Source organism: Anguilla rostrata, chromosome 6 (assembly GCF_018555375.3).
Source record: "Anguilla rostrata isolate EN2019 chromosome 6, ASM1855537v3, whole genome shotgun sequence".
Lineage (NCBI taxonomy): Eukaryota > Metazoa > Chordata > Actinopteri > Anguilliformes > Anguillidae > Anguilla > Anguilla rostrata.
In genome coordinates, this window is record NC_057938.1 from 41,735,184 (window position 1) to 41,756,394 (window position 21,211).

General features: G+C 41.7%; 1 protein-coding gene across 1 annotated transcript; it reads left to right on the forward strand.

Moving 5' to 3' along the window:
* Window positions 1-3,653: 3,653 nt before the first annotated feature.
* LOC135257236 (disks large-associated protein 2) lies at window positions 3,654-20,946 on the forward strand. The gene is made up of 4 exons (XM_064339753.1): window positions 3,654-4,975; window positions 5,766-5,857; window positions 11,849-12,001; window positions 12,408-20,946. Exons 1-4 carry the CDS (start codon window positions 3,913-3,915, stop codon window positions 12,621-12,623), a joined length of 1,524 nt encoding a protein of 507 aa, XP_064195823.1. The 5' UTR covers window positions 3,654-3,912; the 3' UTR covers window positions 12,624-20,946.
* Window positions 20,947-21,211: the final 265 nt, after the last annotated feature.

Sequence of the window (21,211 nt, forward strand, 5' to 3'; positions counted from 1 at the left end):
ACGTCTGGCGTTCTACAGTACATTTCATCCCTGGCTTTTAGGAATATTCTGCTGTCTGTTGTGTTTTTTTTTAACTTTGTTCTAGGCGCATTGTTAGGATTATCTTGGGAGGGACAAGCTGTGATTTTGACTTCTTCTTCTTCTTCTTCTTCTTTCAATTCTTTTGTGACTGTAACGTGTCTATGTCTGTAGCATTAAATAACTTTTTTCAACGCACAATTTTCGGCCAATCAGAATTGAGTATTCCCCCCGAGTATTCCCCGTACCTCTACGAACCACTCACACCATTGCCCATCGTTCGCCGTTCGCCATCTCTTCAGACTGTATCCAGACTAACTATCACTGCTTTGCAGGGCACTCCCAATCTAAGATTGATTTTATCACTTATCACTTGAATCCTTCTAATTTTCTAATTTGTTCCTGTAGCACTTCATGTTGCACTTGTATCTCCATCCAGCACTTATTATCGTGATGTTGCAGCTCATCGTCATGCTTCCTAGTTTGACTTGCCATAACTTTCTGACCTTGGGCTATGCTTACTGTGTGAAGTGGACTTAATGTGTTCATGGCTATGGATAACTGTTACATAATGAGTATTGTACCTTATCGGACCTGTGTATTGTAGTTGTTCCAGTGACCTTCGGTATGCACTTATTGTACGTTTGACACGACATGATGTGTGGTTGTGTGGTGGAATATTTATTGTTGACTGTATTGCCTTCGCTATGCACTTGTTGTACGTCGCTTTGGATAAAAACGTCTGCCAAAAAAATGTAATGTAATGCATTAATCCAGACCATGATATAAACGTGATATATCCGGTAAGGCTCAGACCAAACCTAGACACGACATGGATGTGCGGTTGTGTGGTGGAATATTTATTGTTGACTGTATTGCCTTAGTGTGCCTTTTTCATTTTCTTGGCTTGTATAAATAACAACCATTTTATCACTGGAAAAAGTTCTAAATATATTTCTATCACTTGTTGTCCAACAAAATATTACATCTGTCATGCTACCCCTAAATTTCACCTTGCCATCCCATGTATATTTTTCCAGAATGGCCACTGCCTCAAGGTTAATGTACAAGTCTGACAGTAGTGGATCTCCCCTGTGTCCTCCCTGTTAATTGGTCATCTCTTTTCCCCTTGGCCTGTTCACAGCTGTGACATACACGCCTAGTTACAAGAAGACTCCTCCCCCCGTCCCGCCCCGCACCGCCTCCAAGCCCCTCATATCGGTGACGGCCCAGAGCAGCACAGAGTCCACGCAGGACGCCTACCACGACGGGCGCCACCCGCGGGGCGGCCTCCTGTGGGCGCAGGACGGGCTTGGCCGGACCCTCTACAACTCCACCGACAGCCTGGACAGCGCGCAGGCGGCCACCATCGCCATGGAGGCGGCGGCGGGCCGGCGGCTCACCTCCACCGGCAGCCACACCTCGGTGCAGACGTGCGACAAGGCGGTGCTGGTGTCCAAGGCCGAGGAGTACCTGAAGACCCCGCGCTCCTCCATCGGGATTCAGGTAAACCCGCCCCCGCCCCCGCCCCCGCCCCCCTCACCGGCCCCTTCCGCCGGCTCCAAAAATAGCTGCCCATGAGTCACCCCCGCCGTGCTGACTCCGGCCGGCCCGGCGCACGCACCGCCCGTTGATTAGGATTCACTTCACGGCGCCCTGCCCGAGCTGAAAGGGCCTCTCTGCCCGGCGCAATAAGGATGAATGATGGCATCGCACGCCAGCCTTCTGCTGTCAGGCAATGTCAGAGACGCTGCTTAGCATGATACACAGCACCAGCACCAGCACCAGCACGGCACTCTCCGCACACAGCACTCTGTATATATGTAACTGTATATACTTAAATTCAAAAGAATTGGGACAGTGACACAAACAAATGGGGGGGGGCTATGTACAAAGCTGAGCGTGAAAAGGGCTGTAATTCCTGCAAGGAGTACCCTGCATGGATGTAAATAACCTCACTGGTACACTGAATTTTAACCTCATTATCATTGCTTTATTTCAAATCTAGTGTGCTGGAGGACAAAAAAAAATGTGTCATTGTGCCAGCACTTGTATTTCACTGTATATGTGTGTATATGTGTGTTTGTGTGTGTGAGTGTGTCTTCGTGTGCATCAGCTTTCTTAACCTTCAAAGGATATTTTGGACATTCTGCTAGATTACCATGGTGATTCCCCATCAATCTCCCTGTGGTGAACATGCTGTTGTAGGTTTGGTTAGTGGAAAGGGTCACATCCATCAAGCAGATCGCAGGGATGCAGGTGCCGAATCTTAGGTGTTTTGTGCTGAAGTCGAGGGCACCTGCAGCCGTAATTGCACCGGTGTACACAGAGAGACGACCGTGACGGCCAGCGTTGGTCCACTGCTCTGGCGAATAGCCAGTCAGCGGATGACGAGCAAAGGCTGCTGATTTTCAAAGCGGCTGCAATCTCGAGTGTGAAATACAAAACTTTCTCAGTTTCGGTTTTTTAAACCTACATTGGGAAGCTGTGCACAGTCCTTATCGTCGACATCGCCGTCGTCATTTTATATTTCCTCTTCATCACCGCCGACATGGTCATCTGTCTTCTATTTCTTATTTATCATCATTGTGATCACTTTTTTTACCTCTTTGTCACTTGCAAAACTTCCCCTTATCTTTTTATGTTTTGTCCTTGTCGACATCAAAATGACTCCATTTCATCATCATTATCATCATCATCATCACGTTCATTTTCTTCACCGTCGGCAGCATCAGGTTAAGTAAAGTAGCTCTATAAAGTAGAAGTCTGAAGTGACGACTGCATTCCTGGACTGTGCCCTCTAGAAAGGTACACCAGAACAGCCCAACATGGCCTTTAATGGTGCTCTAGAGTTTCATCATCCTGATTGAACCCACTGGTTTGCTTTTCCAGTCTTTCCAGTTTTTGCAGTAACAAGATCTCCCCCGACGTTTAATGTCGACGTTGACATTAATATATTAAACGCTGATATTAAAGCATGCATCTCTGGCCTTGCATTACATGGCAAATGCTGCGGGAACAAATCTGCATAAATTGATTATATAATGTTGTTGATATAAGTCTTGAAACATTCGACTAGTTCCTGGAAGAGTGTACACTTAATAAATGATTCAGTAATGTATCTAATAATGTAAAATAATATCCATAATATGTCTGGGCACATTCACGTTGGCAGTACCAACTTGGCTATTGGTGAGAGATTCCTCTCGATATTCTGAAATCCATCTTTGAACCAATCCCGTCAGTTGGCGTTCTGTCAGCTCTGAACTAATGAAAATGATTTTTGACCGCTTTCCCGCTCTCCCTTAGCAATCCTCATTTACAAGGGCTGCAGTCTGGCTAGGGACGCTGCTACACGGGGTGTATTTCAGCAGCAAACGCTGTTATTTTGTACCGGTCTTGTCTAGATAAATCAAGCGGCCGTTGTTTCTTTATAATTAAAAGCAAAATCGGTACCGCCTGAGGATGGGTGGGCTCTTGGGAGGCGTGTTTATCAGACTGTGGTGTCGTTTGTGTCGCTCAGGTGGAAACAGCGACTGACTCCGAGCCGGAGAGTAAAGGGCTGAGGGAGTACCACTCCGTGGGGATACAGGTGGAGGACGAGAAGCGGTACGTACGGCACAGTGGCAAGGGGTCACATGGGCACAGGAAATGACATCCCAGATGCACTAGAATGTCTGATCTCTAGTTATTAATGGTATTTAGATTTGATAAGAAGACAAATTAACCTGACATCTGCAAAATAGGATGATAGCTGGAAGAAGCATTGGTAAGCTATCTGAATGGCAATATGTCCTGCAAAATACAAATTAATTGTGAATTTGAAAATATTTAGCTTATGTGTTAACAACCAGCAGAAATTTAGTTTGTTTAAAGTGCATTTTTCCTGTCCCAATGTTGTATATTTTAATTCATGAAAGCACATTTTTTGTTTGTTTTTTCTGTATACGTGTGCCTGCATGTGCTCTTGTGTGCTTATATGTGCACCTGTGTGTGCGTATGTGTGTGCTTATATGCGTACCTGTGTGCTTATGCGTGTGCTCGTGTGTGAGTACATGCGTACCTGTGTGTGTTTATGTATGTGCTCATGTGTGTGTGTATATGCGTACCTGTGTGTGCTTATGCATGTGCTCGTGTGTGAGTACATGCGTACCTGTGTGTGCTTATGCATGTGCTCATGTGTGTGTATGTATATGCGTACCTGTGTGTGCGCACGCGTCTGCGTGCATGTGTACGTGTGCCTGCATGTGCTCATGTGTGTGTGTATATGCATACCTGTGTGTGCTTATGCATGTGCTCATGTGTGTATGTATATGCGTACCTGTGTGTGCTTATGCATGTGCTCATGTGTGTATGTATATGCGTACCTGTGTGTGCTTATGCATGTGCTCATGTGTGTGTGTATATGCGTGTGCTTATGCATGTGCTCGTGTGTGTGTATATGCGTACCTGTGTGTGCTTATGCATGTGCTCGTGTGTGTATGTATATACGTACATGTGTGTGCGCACGCGCCTGCGTGCGTGTGTACGTGCGCACGCGTGTGTGCCAGGCACGGCAGGTTCAAGCGCTCCAACAGCGTGACGACGGCGGTGCAGGCCGACATGGAGCTGGAGGGCTTCCCCACCACGGAGGACAAGGGCCTGCAGTTCGGCGGCTCCTTCCAGCGCCACTCCGAGCCCAGCACGCCCACGCAGTACGGCGCCGTCCGCACCGTCCGCACGCAGGGCCTCTTCAGCTACCGCGAGGACTACCGCGTCTCCAGCGGCCCGCCCAGCCCGCAGCCCGAGCCCTGGCTGGTGGAGCCGTCCCACGAGGCGGCCGAGACCGGCCGCGTCTCCCCCCTCCGCCGCGACGGCAGCTGGTTCATGCAGCTGCTCCACAACGAGACCAAGAGGATGGAGGGCTGGTGCAAGGAGATGGAGAGGGAGGCGGAGGAGCACGACCTGTCGGAGGAGAGTGAGTTCAAAAAAAGATTTTTTAATGTTTTATTTATCGAAGTTTTTCTTTATTTGACATAACACATACACAATCAAACTCAAGAATATAAGACTGAAATCAAAATGGTACAATAAATAATAACTGTACATAATGACAATGATCAATGTAATATAATATCAGTGAGTTTTGCCACTGTGCGTTCACCCTTTGTGGGGGAAGCTACAGCTACAGCACTTAGAGTAATGGTGTCGTTTTCACTTCCTGCCTAATAATGCTTCCTTATAAGTCAGCATATTGGTGGCAATGAAGCACAGTCATACAGTAGGCACAAGTTAATGTCAACAATGGGAAGTAATGTCTGTACCTTTCTGTCGCTCTAAAATGGTAGATTGTCCAAAAAGAAAAGCCGTTCGAACATATATATATGTTCAAAGCATATGTTTGAACCCTGTTCTTTTCCTGGTCAAAGCCTTGTTTATATAGCTTTTTTGTTGCCAATGACCCAGCATAAAGAACGTCCAAACACATTTATGCCACTCATTGTTACTCCATTTATTGCCTAATTGGATGCTTTTGTCATTTTTAATTGAAAATGTAATTATCTCAAGCTGCGCTCATTATGCTGCATTTATGATAATCAGCTTGTTGTCTTGCCTACATGGTTTTCTACAGAGGTTACAGAGTGTGTCCAGTGTGGAACTGGTGCTACGTAGCACAGCGCAGTCATTGTGGTGTGGTGTTTGAGGAGCGCTGATCAGTTGCCGTTTGCAGGAAGCCCTCAGCGGTCATGTGGCTGTCTGTCTCTCAGTCCTAGGGAAAATCCGGAGCGCGGTGGGCAGCGCTCAGCTCCTCATGTCACAGAAATTCCAGCAGTTCTACTGGCTGTGTCAGCAGAACCTGGTAGGTGTCAATCCTGCGTACTTGCGTGTGTGCGTTCGTGTGTGTGCGTGCGCGTGCGTGTGCATGCACGTGTGCGTGCGTGCAAGTATGTGTGTGTGCGTGTGTATATGTGTGTATGTGTGCGTGCGTGCATGCATGCACAGCATGTGCATTTATGTGTGAGTGCCTCTGTATATTTTGTTTATTTGTGTGTGTGTGTGTGTGTGAGTGTGTGTGTAGAATGTACATTTATATGGGTGCGCACCTCTGTGTATTTTGTTTGTGTGTGTATGTGTGTGGATGTATTTGTGTGTGTGTGTGTGTGTGTGGATGTATTTGTGTGTGTCTGTGTCTGTGCGTAGCATGTACATTTATGTGTGTGTGCGCGCCTCTGTATATTTTGTTTGTGTGTGTATGTGTATGGGTGTATGTGCGTGTGTATCTGTGTACATTTGCGTGTGCGTCGCTGTGCAGTAACCTTCACGGAGAATAACGGGAATTAGACGTTGATACAGATCTGCCTCCGCCAGTGAGAGGAACAGTACGGACAGGAGCGTGTCTCTCTGCTGTGACGCAGGCAGAGCCGAGCCTAGAATACAGAGAGCACTGCACAAGCGGCAGCTCCTATTGCTAAACATCTGCCATCAAACACCTCCTGAAAGGAACTTACTGTCAGAAATCGTACGTCCAATCCGATACGTTCTTACTAGTAATATGCGGTAACGTGTTCCTTCCCATTACTATCAACATGGTATTTAATATGGCCACTGTCAGATTAATTAGCGGTAATGCTGATGCAAGCAGTTTTGTATCGTAAAATGTCTTTTTTGGAGTCTTTCATGATAACAGTCCTTTGCATGATTTAGTTTAGCGAGAATTCATTCTGTAATGAAAAACTTGACCTTTCACCTTCGAATGTAGCTTCCTGTGACTCATTTGTACAGAATGTCGAACCAGGGAAATTTCAGAATCCAAAATCTGTGAATAAGAGGCCAGAAGAATGTATGATACAGATATTTATTTATTTTGCTTAGAAGAGCTTCCCTCTTTCTTGATCCCCAGGAGCATTTTTATTTTTAAAAAGTCTTGGATTTCCTACTGTACATATCAGGGCTTGGATCCAATCAGTGTTTGTCCTTAGCTTTGTTTTTTTGTAAGCACAAAATGAGGGCTAGTGTTGATTGTATCCAACCCCATAAGGACATACTTACAGTGTTACACATACTTATTTTCTTCCCACAGTTTGACTAGTTCATTTTAAACATGCAATTTAAGGTGCTTACGTTTATTCGTGAGCGAAAGTTAAGGAGAAATGTTGATTGGATCCTGGTCTCAGGTCTCAGGAGGATATGTATCAATTAGGGATGGAGGGACAGGACACAGTGCAGTCTGATGACCTTAATTAGGGTTTCCCTGCCACACGTGTACTTATTATATGTTGTCAAGCTGTCCTCATATATTATGCATTCACTTCGCACAAGTCACTCAGTATCCATTACCCAGAGCGACTTACCTTGCATTTTTATTGAATAAACTACCGGGAATCAATCCTTCATTTTGCCCGCTCAGCTTTTCTGTCTGTCCTGTCGTTTCCAGGTTTATAATCAGTGAATTCATGACCGGGATATACAATACACTGTTTGGCGATGGTTATTAATGGTTCTCAGGCAGTGTTTTGGAATTTGCTAGACGTTGCTTTCTGATAATTCTGTTTATTCAAATCCATTGGGGGGATTCCATGCAGGAATCGTTGGTGCCACAGACATTTTGTGAGGCTTTTGTGAGGCCAAAAGAGTGACACATATTATGATCTTTTTGATATTTTGGTTAATATGCAAAGCTGAAATAATGAGGGATGCTGTGACAGGTTTGTCAGAGGAATAGTGTGAAGCAGTGCTGGGTTGGTCACCGTGTTGGCTTACTGCCTTTCATGTATTCCTGAAATCGCGAGGAGAATGGGCAAAATATACAGAGCATTGATTCTAAAAAACCCCAAAAAATCCACAAAATAACAATAATAGCCGAGAATAAAAAATGAGAATAAAATTCACATGCTTCCGAAAAATACATAATGTAACTTTGTCCACTGTGCCATTGCATTGCTCTTGTAGCGGCCATGCTGTTTTCACGCTGTGAACGTGCTGGGCCGATTGCAATGAACAGAAGGTAGCACTTTAACACAGGTTGAACCTGCGGAGACTATGCTTCTGAGAATTAAATTAATGCCCAGGTTCACACTGCAACGGACTTCGGCTTCAGATCATTTCCCCCCCAACTCTTTCATATCAATTCCCTTTTGAACAATCTCCAATTTACTATCCCTTTCCCTAGAGGACCGGAAATACAGTGTTCGAAGACGTGCACGTGATTCACTTGGCAGTTGTACAGTAAATTTTGAATATTTCCATGTCTGTAGGGTATTGTTGGGCATGAGTACAAATAACATGCTAGCAGGGCTAGTATCCATGATATATCATGGTCTTAATGCCTATTTCTTTTTAAAACAGATTTACATTCACTTTATCACATGCTGTTTTTCAAAAATATGAGAAATTTTAAAACGAACACTGCTATTGCGTAGAGGAAGAAGGCCACAATTTTCCAGTGAGATTTTTACATTCTAAAAGTGTAAAAGTTATTGCACTTTTAAATAAAAATCTTAAAAACTGAAAAGAAAAACATCTGATCTTTCTGAAAAATGTCTGATTCTTTATGCATGTAATAAAAATTATTTTAATCTGCCAGTTTACATTATGTAGCTTCTGTAGTAGCTGTGTAGTTAAGAGTTATCTGGCTGCCTATGGGTGTCATGCTTTCTATAGCTTCTAGACCTTTTTGTTCATCTGTTGCTACAATGACTAGCAGCGTACTTTGTTCAGGGCTATGATCAATGCACTGCATATTTTAGACCCACTGCTCAGAACGTGCTCACTGGACTCCACAGTAAATAACATTGCTGTCCTCAGAGCCTGTCCTTGGTGTGGTAATATACGGGGCGCGAATTTGCAAGTTGATGAGAGATAGTTTCTTTGCACCAGCTCACAATTCATGAACCTGAAGATGAGGTCAAGAAACGGCGACAGAATTCTTACTGCCTAAATGGGGTTGCTTTGCAACATTGTGTGACAATTTGTCCTTTTATATAGCCATATAGTTTTTTTCAGGGCTTTTCTCAATGGATGCAAAACTAGCTAATGACAAAAATCCTGCCAGGCTCAGTCATTTATAGTACAGTATAATACAGTACTATGCAAGTTGTAGTCGCTGTGAGTTTCTGATGTTGTATATATGTCTATATTACCCTGTACACTTTTTAATGCCTCTAGCTATGATACACAATGAATATACACAATCCTGGGTGTAGAGGGGTGTGAAGTGTAACAAAGTGTGCAATGTATTCATTACATTTTCTCGCAGTTGTTCATTTTGTTAATATTTCTCATTATTCACTCCATTCAGTTTTACTAATCTGATGTCTTTCGGAGGTTTTTTTTTGTGTTTGTTTTGCCTCTTTTCCCCTTATGACAAAAAACATCATAAGAATAAGTTACAAGGCCACAGAGGTGGTTGGGGATTGGCATGGCACCTCTGGAGTTGATTTATTAAGAAACTGGAGGCAGGTTTTTACAGTACAGAATTAAGAAGTCTATTGTTATTCCCTTGTTGGTAGAGATTTGAAGGCTAGCTCTGAGATATCACTTTTGGCTGGCCAGCTTTGACTATGCTTGGATATGTTACAGGGCTATCTGTTCTGGGTCTCTGTGATCCCTGGTTTATATGCAGTTTTTGGCTGGCATGTGTTCGAAATAAAAAGGGCACCTGTGGTATGATTAAAAAAAAGAATAGCTGTAGCCAAAAGGGCACTTTTCAGTCTCAGGGCAGGGTGCATATGTTTCAGCACGTGCCAGTTTAAATGTACTGTGTGGTTAAGGTGTAACACTGCCCTCTCCATGCTATATTCATGCTGTGGCCCTGCTGTTGACCACCTCTGTTGTCATTTAATTAGCAGTTTTTCAATTTATGCCAATTTTTAATAATCTTATAATTTTATAACAGCAAAAAATGTGATATATTAAAATCCAGCCTGTAGTTTCTATGGCACTGTATGTGACGGTACTGAGGCACTGTTAAGCCCACCATACAGAACAATTGATTGGTTATTTAGTCACATGGTTACATGGTTACATGGTGTTCTTTCCTTCAATTTTATCCCAATATATCATATTCATGATTTAAGTAACTATTATACAGCTATATTTTAAAAGCATATTGATATTTATATGTATTATTAGCATTTTCTTCTGCCTTTGAGGACAAGAAACTGAAGGTTAGACAGATGTTTTTTTCTTTTCTATGCACCTTTTCTATGGCCATGGATATTACAGGATTTATTAAACATTCAACAAATGTGACGGGAGTGTAGAGGGCTATGGAACACATTCACGTCGATTTAAATACCTGTTATAGCTGCAGTATTGTACTAATTTATGTCATTTTTAAAAATCCTTGTTTCACAAGGTTGTTTGGAAGGTATACTAAAGGTTTATTAATAATAATACACATTATTATTATTATTATTATTATTAGTAGTAGTAGTAGTATAATTATTATTGCATCAAACAAATTGACTGCAATAAGTCCTGTACATAATGACCTAAAATGGTCTAAAATGACCTGAATGACCAACCAGCCAAGCTTGCACATATAATATTTAAAAATGTACAATGAAAATCCTGTGGTATACACCACGGCTGCTGTGACCATATCAGTTCAAAGGTATTCATGATGGATACAACAGGTGAAAATCTTTGGATTTTATAGCAATTTGCAATAATGTGGAGATCCTTAAGGGGTGCCTTGATACATATTCTCCAGCCCTTTTTTTCCTGATTTGATAAACAAATCTGCAATAAGATATTAAAAATCTAAATCTTTGTTTTAAAATCTACATTTTTGAAGCTGCATTATTTATTTTTTTGTGTGTTGTAGTCCTGTGGCCATGTTCACATTCTGTATAATGAGTTTCCTTATACCACTAGCCCTTAAGGTAATTGCTGTTTGCAGTCCTATTTCATATCCATCTATATGCAAAAAAAAAATGCTTTCAAGGAGCTGATATCAGTAGACATCTAGTGGCTCAAATAATCATTACAACATATAAGAAAAGAAGATTTAAGGATGAACTTGTCATTCGTGTAAGCCAAGAGACAGTGGTGTGCCTTGAAAATCCAGGTTTTTGCTCCAACCTTCCGAGTGATTTATATGCCAAGCATGTATCCCATCTTATACTTTTTTCAGCCATTTTTTGCAATGAGAGACTACAGACAAAAACCTATTTTTTGTTCAAAGATGACCAAAAAACTGTGCAGTGCATAAGTATTTGGACAATGACACATTGGATATTGGATATTGGATTTGAAATGAAACAATTGATGTTTAAATGCAGACTGCCAGCTTTAATTTGAGGGTACTTACATCTATGTTGAATGATCTGTGTAGGAATTACAGTTTAGGGGAGCATTTTAGATAACATATTAGATATTGCACATACACTGGGTATAATCAGAGGTGGAAAGTCCAGGAGTCAGAAAGTAAAAGTCCTGCCATGTGTTTCTTCCACCCAAGAACAGCCAGGTGATTTCAGTGATTAGTTCTACCCCCTGGCTGAAGAATTGTGCTAATTAGCAATTAGCATCCAACTGCTAACAATTGGGAGGGCTTTTACTTTCTGAACCTGGGTTTTCCACCTCTGGGTATAATACAGTACCCGAGAAGATATAAGTATATGGGACCATAGACTTTATTAGGGTTATTAGTGTTCAAATGTTGAAATGTGGATTCTGGGCACTGTTGTGTACTTAAATAATGGATTCTCTGATGGTCCAATAATATTTTGCTGTCAGTTCAGAATAGAATAAGGGAGTGAATTTAGAGTGAATGATAATAATAGTAATAGTAATATAATAATAATAATAATAATAATAATCAAGTGGGAACTAATTTGGCCCCCAGGACCCCAGTGCTATGCCCAGGCCCACCTCTCAGGATCTGGCTGGATTCTGGGACCTGCTGCAGCTGTCCATTGACGACGTGACCGCCAAGTTTGATGAGCTGCAGCAGATCAAGAGCAACGACTGGAGGCCCGTGGAGAGTCCGGAGAAGAAGGTGTGTATCGCCGACAGTCACGCATTATTTCGCGAACGGTGATTTGGGCAACCTGATGTGTTTCACCCAGTTCAAAGACATTTAAAGGATAAAAAATAAGCAATAAAAAAGTTTGTACTTTGGTTTATTATTCTATAAATGTCCATATATTTACTGAATTCTTCTATTTTTTTTTAATCAACAGTTGGCATAATACTTTTGGTTTGTACTGTCTATACCACATTATTAATTTTTTTTTATTAGTGGATGGTCAGAACAATATGAACGTCATGTCATGTATGTCATGAACTGAGGCTAGAAATCTTTCAGAAGTTCTGACTTTTTCTGCGGCTCCTCCATAAACACCGTGAGCTCGCTTTCACCCCCCTCTCTCCCTCTCCTGCGCTCTCCTTTCTTCCCCGAGCAGGAGAGGAAGTGGCCGCCTCCTGTACCAAAGAGGCCCCCTAGAGGCCGGGGCGGAGTGATGCGGGAGCGATCTCTGGACCTCCAGGACCGGCAGCGGCAGGAGGCCCGGCGGCGGCTAATGGCGGCCAAGCGGGCGGCCTCCTTCCGACAGAACTCAGCGACGGAGAGGGCGGACAGCATCGAGATATACATCCCCGAGGCGCAGACCCGGCTTTGAGAGCAAGGGTGCCCGGCCACCCCGTCCTAACCCTCTCCTCAAGCCCTCCTCTGACATCACTCTTATTCTCCTTTCTTTGTGCGCTACTTTTGTGTTCATTCGACTCCAGCACAGTGAGGCTAATTTAACCCCCCCCCCTGGTTCCCGGATAATATACAAACCCCCCCCCCCCCCACCCCTTCCCCTTTATTTCTCTCATTAAACTGACCCATTCAGAATATATATCAAGTCAATACAGAAAAGCATTATCCTCACCTAGGAAGCAAATGTGAATTTTACGAGGAAGGCCTGCTGGTGGTGAGCTGATTTCAGGCCATGGAAGTTCTAAAACGATCCCCGAGGCTTTTAGATCGGCCATTTTAAAAAAGAACCCCCCCCCCCGAGGGGAGTTTTTTGTTTCGGAGGTGATCACAAAGTGCAACTTTTCTCGAGAATTTCACCAGCAACAGTGGCCTCAGACAACAACAAAAAAACGCGCGGGGGGGACTCGCGCTCCGTCCGAGGTCCGAGCGGTTGCACAGAGGGGATTCCGCCGCCTCCGGGTTTTGAAATCAGTTCCGTTTCCGCGGACGCATTCAGGTTTTTTCCGGCCTCGGGCTCCACACACACAGAGCTCCCGAACCGAAAAAGAGTCTTGCACAACTCGAGTAACCCTTTCAATCAGAACCAGTGCTGAACAAAAAAAAAAGAAATAAAAAAAAATACCTCAAGCGTGCGCGTCACGGTGCGCCGGGAAGGTCGGGGTTCGGGGCGTCGGCTTCGGGGCGACCTCGGCAACGGCCGCCGCCTCGAGTTGTTGTGGAAACGTGCTAGCGGCCGTCCGCGGCTCCGCGGCTGAGAGGCGAGATGCGAGAAAAGACTGAGTAAATGTGCCAACAATTTAGAACAACCAACGTCTCTCCCCATTCTCAGTGTTTCGCGGTGAAGTATTTATTATATTCTTTCCATAGTTTTAGGCGTCGGTCCATTGCCGTGAGAAAAGCCTATGTTTTGAGAAAACACGGATCATGTGGGCATGGACGCAAGGTAACTCGGTTCTGGAAAAAAAAAAAAATGTATAATTTATAGTATGTAGAATAATGCATTTTTGCACCTCAAATAATATTCCTGTTTGTATTTCCAAGGGAAATGTAAGCAATGAAGCTCACTTACTATTGTTGCAATTGAATTGCAAGAGTAAACAGGAAGGTTTTTATTTGGTCATGGATTTTTACCTCACGCTGCCAAATGCCAGCCCCCATGACAGTCGTTAACATTACAATGTCTAATATGATGTAAAAAAAAACAAAAAAACACTTGAATCGCCGCTCTCAGTTTAACAGAACCCTCCTCAAGGTCACGTTCGGCATCGCGCTTTCTTCTGAACTGTTGAGCGTCCTCCTTTCCAGTTCAGACCCTTCAAGCCAACAATAAACCAAACCCACTTTCAGTAAAGGACACAGTAATTCCCAGCTCAGTTTGGAAGACTGTTGGTGCAAACTTGAAAATGAGATCTTCAGTCTGACCAGTACGCCACAGGTGCATAAGGATAGACATTGGAAAAAAAAGTGAACGACGGTTTCAGTACTTCCAGGAAATGAACATTGTGAATGTCGAGAGTGGATTATGTGAAGTCATGTAGCACATGGCTGTTGGATGGCGAAGATGTGCGCAAAGAAAATTAGTGGGCTCCCTAAAAAGATGTTTCCATGTTTACTGACCGTAGTGAGTAGGATTGCCCCAGTTTTTGAATTTTGGTTGTGTTTGCGATTCAGGGTTGTGGTTGTATAAATTAAGAGCACCAGGTGAGTGCGATCAGTGATTGGGCCACAGTCCTCATGTCACCACTCCCCCTTTCCAGGCAAAGGGGTACAGAAGGCCCTGCTCTGGAGCCTGGGAAACCCTATGCTGAGCAGCATAGGCTACCGTCCCACACAACAATCTCCTGACCAGTCTGGGATCCAGCCCCATCCGTGTCCCTCTGAGCAGTTTTGTAATCGAATCCCGCCATTCCGCTGAGGAGCATTTGATTCAATCCCACGTGGTCCACTAAGTGGTCTGAGATCCAATCCCACATTACGCTGAAAAAATCCATGATCCAGTCCTTCATTACAACATGCAGTCCTTGATCCAGTCCCTCATACTGCACAGTACAGTATGGGATCCAATCCCACAGTACACTGACAAGTCTGATCAAGTCACCAGATCAAACACGCTGGTGTGAACAGACTCTTAATGTGCACAGCTAATATCACAGGAGTTTTATAAAGACATTCCACACATACAATACTTTGAAGTAAAAAAAGTATTTACAATTTTCCAGTGTTATATAACTCTGGGTCATGACTTGTATAGGTGCAAACAACATTTTTAAGCTATTCAATTATAAATTATAAATGGTGCTGCTATTAGGATCTTATCCTTGAACTAGTCTGAGGCATACAATAGCCTGAGCCACACATTCACTTTTTAAGGGTATCTCAACGCATCTCTAATTAAATTTGTTAGGAAATCAAATTTAGATAATTATGTTCAACTTTGTAAAGGTGCAGCTGATCATTTTGACAAAGTTCACTTTTTTAACTCGCAGGGAGGAAGCGCGGAATAGGCGAATATTATTTAGCGATGGCCGCGGTCTTTTGGCAATGCTGACAGCTTTACAAGCCTCCCCATCTATCCGTCATGGCAACAGTTGTCAGGGAGACAGCGGGGTCACCGGGGGCATGTCCTGCGGTGGCCCTCTCAGGGTTTGTCCAGCGGCTCAGATGAACCCCCTGTCGTGTTCCTGGCTCCCTTGCCTGATAACAAAAGGGGTCACGCCGGCAGTGTGGGTGAATAGGCATAGAGAAAGAAATATCAGCCCTCATATTTTTCATGTGTCTTTATCATACCTTTTTTTAGCCTTCAAAAATCATGTAATCAAATCATATAATCGAAAGATCAGCACTTATTTGTAAATGGAGATTTTAATGAAATATGTTTTGCTAAGGTGTCGTATATATATATATATATATATATATATATATATATATAAAGGTGGACAAATGTTGAATTTAGTTGAAAAGTGTGCGGTGAAGGGGTAGTACTCGGGGAGTAGCTTTGTCTGAATGGTGTGTTGTGGCAGGTTGGGACTATCAGAGGTGGCTGGGCTGTTTTAATCAGTCAGTTAATTAGGTCAACAGGGTTCGGTTTGTGCCGATTCACATTGGTATAAAGAGGCTGCAATTGAGGCTTGATGAATCGTAGGCCATCTGGAATGTTGTAACTATGCTGGGAAAACGTTTCTCTCATGTTCTCAAAATGTTGGTGTGATACAGTTATCACATTGCTGCAGTTATAATAGCAGTGCTGTGAGGATATTTGAGGGCTGGCCTCTATAGGGCACTGATTAGGTTAAGGGGGGTGGTCTGCTGTCGTGTGCATTGCAACATTTGGCTATTAATTTCATAATCTGTTGAGACAAAGAAATGTATTTTATGGAGGAAAGACAACCTCTCAGAAAAGACATTACTGCTTATTAACATTTACCATACCGGACAGCCTTAAAAATCATTTGCATATTAAGTGAAATGTTTATGAATGTATAGCCCCTAGTGTTGCAAAAAAAATGTGAAAGGAACTAATAATGAAAGCTGTAAGTAATGACTTGGACTAGCCCTGACATACAGTTAAAATGTGCAGAGTAACCGTGCCAACGCCACAATTTGCAAATATTTATTTGAACAGGGAGTATAATGTGAAGTCAGGGGGCCATTCCGAGACTAGCGACACAGCTCTTAAAGTATCCGAGGGAGCATTCTTTGCTTGCTTTGTACGAAAGACGGATGTAAAAGCGCACCAGTCAGTTAACACCTCCGAGCGGTTTGAGACATGGCACTAATGCTTAAAATCAGATGTGCTCACGGACTGGGAGAGACGGTAGGATTTCACCGTGGTGAACGCGTCCACGCTTGACGTTCAATCGCAGCAGTTGAAGTAGTTTGCCAAACTAATCTCTTCTGAGCTATGGCTCTGAGACAAACGAGTCCACTTTATATTTAGCCTATCGTGTTATGTTTGGTTTCGTTGTATTTCTCAGACAGTTGTTCTTACCTGGACGTCGTCAGCGTACTGTTTGCCGCACATATTGTGCCATGCTTTTTCTGCTGTTGTAGCCTATGGAAAGTTTTCATGAAGACTGTCTGACAGCACGCATTTCAACAGGAACAGATAGGTTGCTAGAGTTCGGCGCTTTCTGCCTGTGACATACAGTACTGGAGCCAATGCGAATGTGTCCAGTGACGATGCGAGTGATTTTTCGGTTTGGATTCAAATCCATCAATTCATCTTCCATTGACAAGTCCTCACTTTGTTGCCATCGGCTTTTCTGTTTTACATTTTCAGAAGCAAAGCCTCTTATTCGAAACACAAATCCCTTACGAGAAAGTAATATATTGTAGACTGTATTTTCATGTCTTACTTTGTCAAAATGTTCTCATGTGTGTAATTGTATGGGTAATTGTAATAGTGCAATACGTTTCACAAAATACGCTTAAAGTTACATGGAAATGCAATTATGTTATATAATTCATAATATGCATCACATTGCATATTTTGTGAAACATCATTTGGTATATATATAAAATCAATGTTTTAATTTAATTTATTTATGTATTTATTTGTTTAATATTTTCAAACATATTCATATATTACTTTTCTTAAGGGATAACTATGCAGTGCATTCCTAATTTTTGAGAAGTGGTTAGGTTGAAGTATCGACATAATTCTACAAATACACAACATCTAATACCCAATACATACGCAGTGTGTACATGTTGCTTTTTATTATGTTTTCTGAAGCTAGTGCTTTTGTATGTAAAGTAACTATTTCAATGACTGAGAATATTCTATAGGTGCCTTAAAATCAAACCCTTAAGACTTTTATCTGAATGTCTTAAGTTTGTGTCTAGCTATTTAGAGGGAATTTAAGAAGTTGGAGAGCACTTGGTTGTCTGTCATGTACATTAGATTTTGATTTGCTTATTTGATATTTCATGACAAAGGGCTGAGAGTAAATATGCTATATCTGAGCCTTTTTTATCAAGAGTATTGTGCTTAGCTCCCGTATGATTTTTTAAAATCTTATTTTAACCAAATTAGCTGTATTGTGAATTTAGTTAACACGTAAAAACATGGACACAATTCAATTATACGTTTAACTACAACAAAGAATTGCAAAAAATAAAATTATAATTATAATAATTATATATATAATACATATATTCAGTTAAATTCATCATCAAAGATTTTAAGAAAGTCTACAACTACCGGACCCGGTAAAGAGAGCTAAGTACTTTTGGTTTGAGGCATTTTACTACCAATATGCAAGTAGTTTTTACAGATGGGTCGGTTGTTAAAGGTCTTTAGTTAAAAGTGAGGTGGGGAATTAGTGCAAAATATCTGACTCCAGTGAATGGCAGTGAATTTCAAGCTTGCAAACTGAGCCCTATTTTTATTTATTTTTTGGGGGGATTCATTTTGGGATTCATTTAACATGGTGGGGTAGCAGCTGTCACATTGCTGTTATTTATTTATTTATTTATTTATTTATTTATTTTGTTATTTAGTAGATTAGAAGTAGTGTGAAAACTTCCTTCGGAGTGAGAGGGAAACGGAAAGAGTACAATTTGATGCCAGCTGTGGATGTCGTGTACATTAAAGTTAGCATTTTTAAAGTACAAGGAGGGTTCCGCTGCATCCTGGCTACCTTGTCACGATTGGTTACCGCAACAATGCATTCAGTCAACATTTAGTTCCTTATCTTCGGGAAAAAAATAAAAAAGACTGCCAAAACTTGAATAAGTCTTATCAGCGCCAGTATTACCTGCCACAAGTGCAATAGTTCCCATGACTTACTGGTGCAATGGGCAGGTAAATATCCATTTACCTCAGGGGCCAGTGTGAAAAGACTAGAGGGAGAGTCTATCCGTGCAATCAATAAAACACCGCCAGGGCACTTTGCGAGGCCAGAGGACAGTGCTGTTTCCCTACTGGAGAAGCTTCCTGCCGTTTTCAGGCACGCTCTGAGGGCCTCAGCCTTCTGCCTCTAAATGTCACCATTACGGTATAAATAATGGTATTTTATATTACATTAAAAGCATACCCATCACTTCTGCCAAGGGGCAGCTTTTCAGTGCCAAACGTCACACTTACTTATTCTCTTCCATGCAGTGCAGCATAGAAATGCAAAAACCGTATTAGAGTTCCACACACCCGCTCTGTCGGGTCTTCACTAGCGTGATTATTCGATGCGGCGGTTCGAATGGGTTTGAATCCCACTTCGGCCGTACCGTGCCGACAGACTGAAATTACCCGAACGTCTTCGTTTCCAATCTGCATCCCGTCCTGAGAATCTCAAGCGAGCTTTTCTTCGCTCAGAAATCCAAGACACTCCTCCGTGTGAGAGTTGATTGCAAGAACCAACGCAGTAAGAATTTTGGGAGCTGTTTGGTGTGACTTGAATGTGTGAATGAATAAGAATGGCAGACACCAACATTTAATCACAGGGAAATGTCCATCCATTCTTGCAGCTCTGTATGATTTCTTTTTGCTGGCAATTATTTCACATGGGTTTTATTGAGAATTTGTCAACAACCTAGCCAAGCACTCTGCACAGTGTCTATTCAATGGCCCAGTGATTCATAGAAGACAATTGTGTTGTGCTGTGCTGATGTCTGTGATGGCTAGTCACCAGAGCACTGATATAAAACAATCAAAATAACCATAAATTGTCTTTTAACCACTCTACATTTCCCGAAACACTCATTTTATATACCCAGTATAGCAGTAAATAACAGAGTCACTTATAGAATGAAAAAAATGTGCCATATAATTTCACCTATTCTGCATTTAAAAAAATATCGTTTGACAACTGATTATAAAGGATGCACCGTTAATAAAAGATAATTTTTGGATTACCTTTGCTGTGGTTGGTATAAAAAAGGGATTGCTCTGTTTGGACAATCAGCACACACAAGCAATTTTAAAATGCAGTACCATTTTAGTCCACAGGATGGTGCCGTTTTTATTATATTTTTTAATCTGATCACGCAAGTCATGCTTTTTAATGTGTGCACTGCTTTAATGTGTGCACTGCCACCATGTTGTTTTATTGTTATTGTAAACTGCGCTGATTGAGAGTGTTGTTTCTCTTTTATTTTCTGACAAGGTTCTCTCTTCTCACGGAAAGGTGGATTTGAATGTGATTTAGAATAAATGTAAAACAAATCCTTGTTATAATTTGTAAATAAGGGATGTTTTCCACTTCATCATTTGTACTTGACAAGGGAAAGTTGGGTGGCATGCAGTTCTTAATGAGGGTTCAGTGCTGCTGGGGCTGCCCGCTGACTATTTGATCAATACCAGACAGGTTGATGAAATGTGTCCTTTTAGCAATAAATTCAATCAGACATCTGACCCACAATAAACTATTGGCTTTACATTGCCATTATTGCAGGGTGTTTTTGTGATATAGGACAGAATTAAATCATACACCTTTGTGGTTTGGCAGTTGAATTACAAATTTATGACTGCCTCCTCCCCCCCCCCCCCCCCCCCACCCCCCCATTGCTTACATGAAAAACATTAAAAAACTGAATACCATCGCTCAGTTCAATTGATGAGACATTGAAGCAAGACGTTTGAATTTCGTCCTAGGTGTTTCTCACATTCCCTAGCAATTACCAAACTTGAAATTAAAATTCAGGGTGATGTTATTTCCAGACATGGTTTCATCGTTCATTTTCATGCCATTATTTGCCTATAATGAGCAGCACTATCATCCCAGGCAAGAGAAAATTAAAATTGTTTTATTTATTAAATGGTTCAAAAGGAAGAGAGCCTTGTGTATTTGTTTATTTTTGAAAGCAGCCTGTTGGTGGAGAAAGCATATGTCTCGTGGATAGATTTACATACATCGTATGGGTCTTGGAACGTGGAATAAAAGTCGGGTAGTGAAAAGGTAGATGTTTAGCTTAAAGTATTTTTAATTCTTAAATATCATATCAATAATGAGGATGAATATAATGCCAAATATTCATTATTTGTAAAGAAATATACATATATAAATATATAAATATAATTATGCTTCATTTAAATGGAACTATTTTCGGCTCCTACCCACAGCTCAGTTGCTTTTTTTTTTTTTCTTTTCGTTTGGGGTTATTTTATATGCTCTTATTACAGCATGCAAAATATTATATATTGAATGTATTATTTGTTGTCTCATTGCTTTTTTGATCTTGCCGCCTTCTACAGATTGTTTTGTATTTGTATGTTTTATTTATTAAACTTATTTATATGTTTATTCTTATGTGCATTTATTTATTTTTTGAAAAACACAAATTTTCCTCCATTGATATCATTTGATTCGATTTATGCGACAGAAATGTGCTTTTCGTATTTTTGCCCGCTTCTTTTTTGAATCTGCCTAAGACATTTAAGTATTGCTAATGATCACCAGTTGTAAATAGTTCTGCAATTAAACTTTTTTGAAGAAAACAAACCAAAATGTATGTTATTTGGAGCCAATTTGTTCTTTTGTGGATTTCAGATTTCACACATCTGACAGT

Excerpts from the sequence above, each read along its gene's own strand:
- LOC135257236 (XM_064339753.1), top strand. The coding sequence starts at position 3,913 with ATGTTGTATATTTTAATTCATGAAAGCACATTTTTTGTTTGTTTTTTC. Across the intron at positions 5,858-11,848 it reads GGCTGTGTCAGCAGAACCTG|GACCCCAGTGCTATGCCCAG; the intron begins GTAGGTGTCAAT and ends TTTGGCCCCCAG. Across the intron at positions 12,002-12,407 it reads TGGAGAGTCCGGAGAAGAAG|GAGAGGAAGTGGCCGCCTCC; the intron begins GTGTGTATCGCC and ends TTCCCCGAGCAG.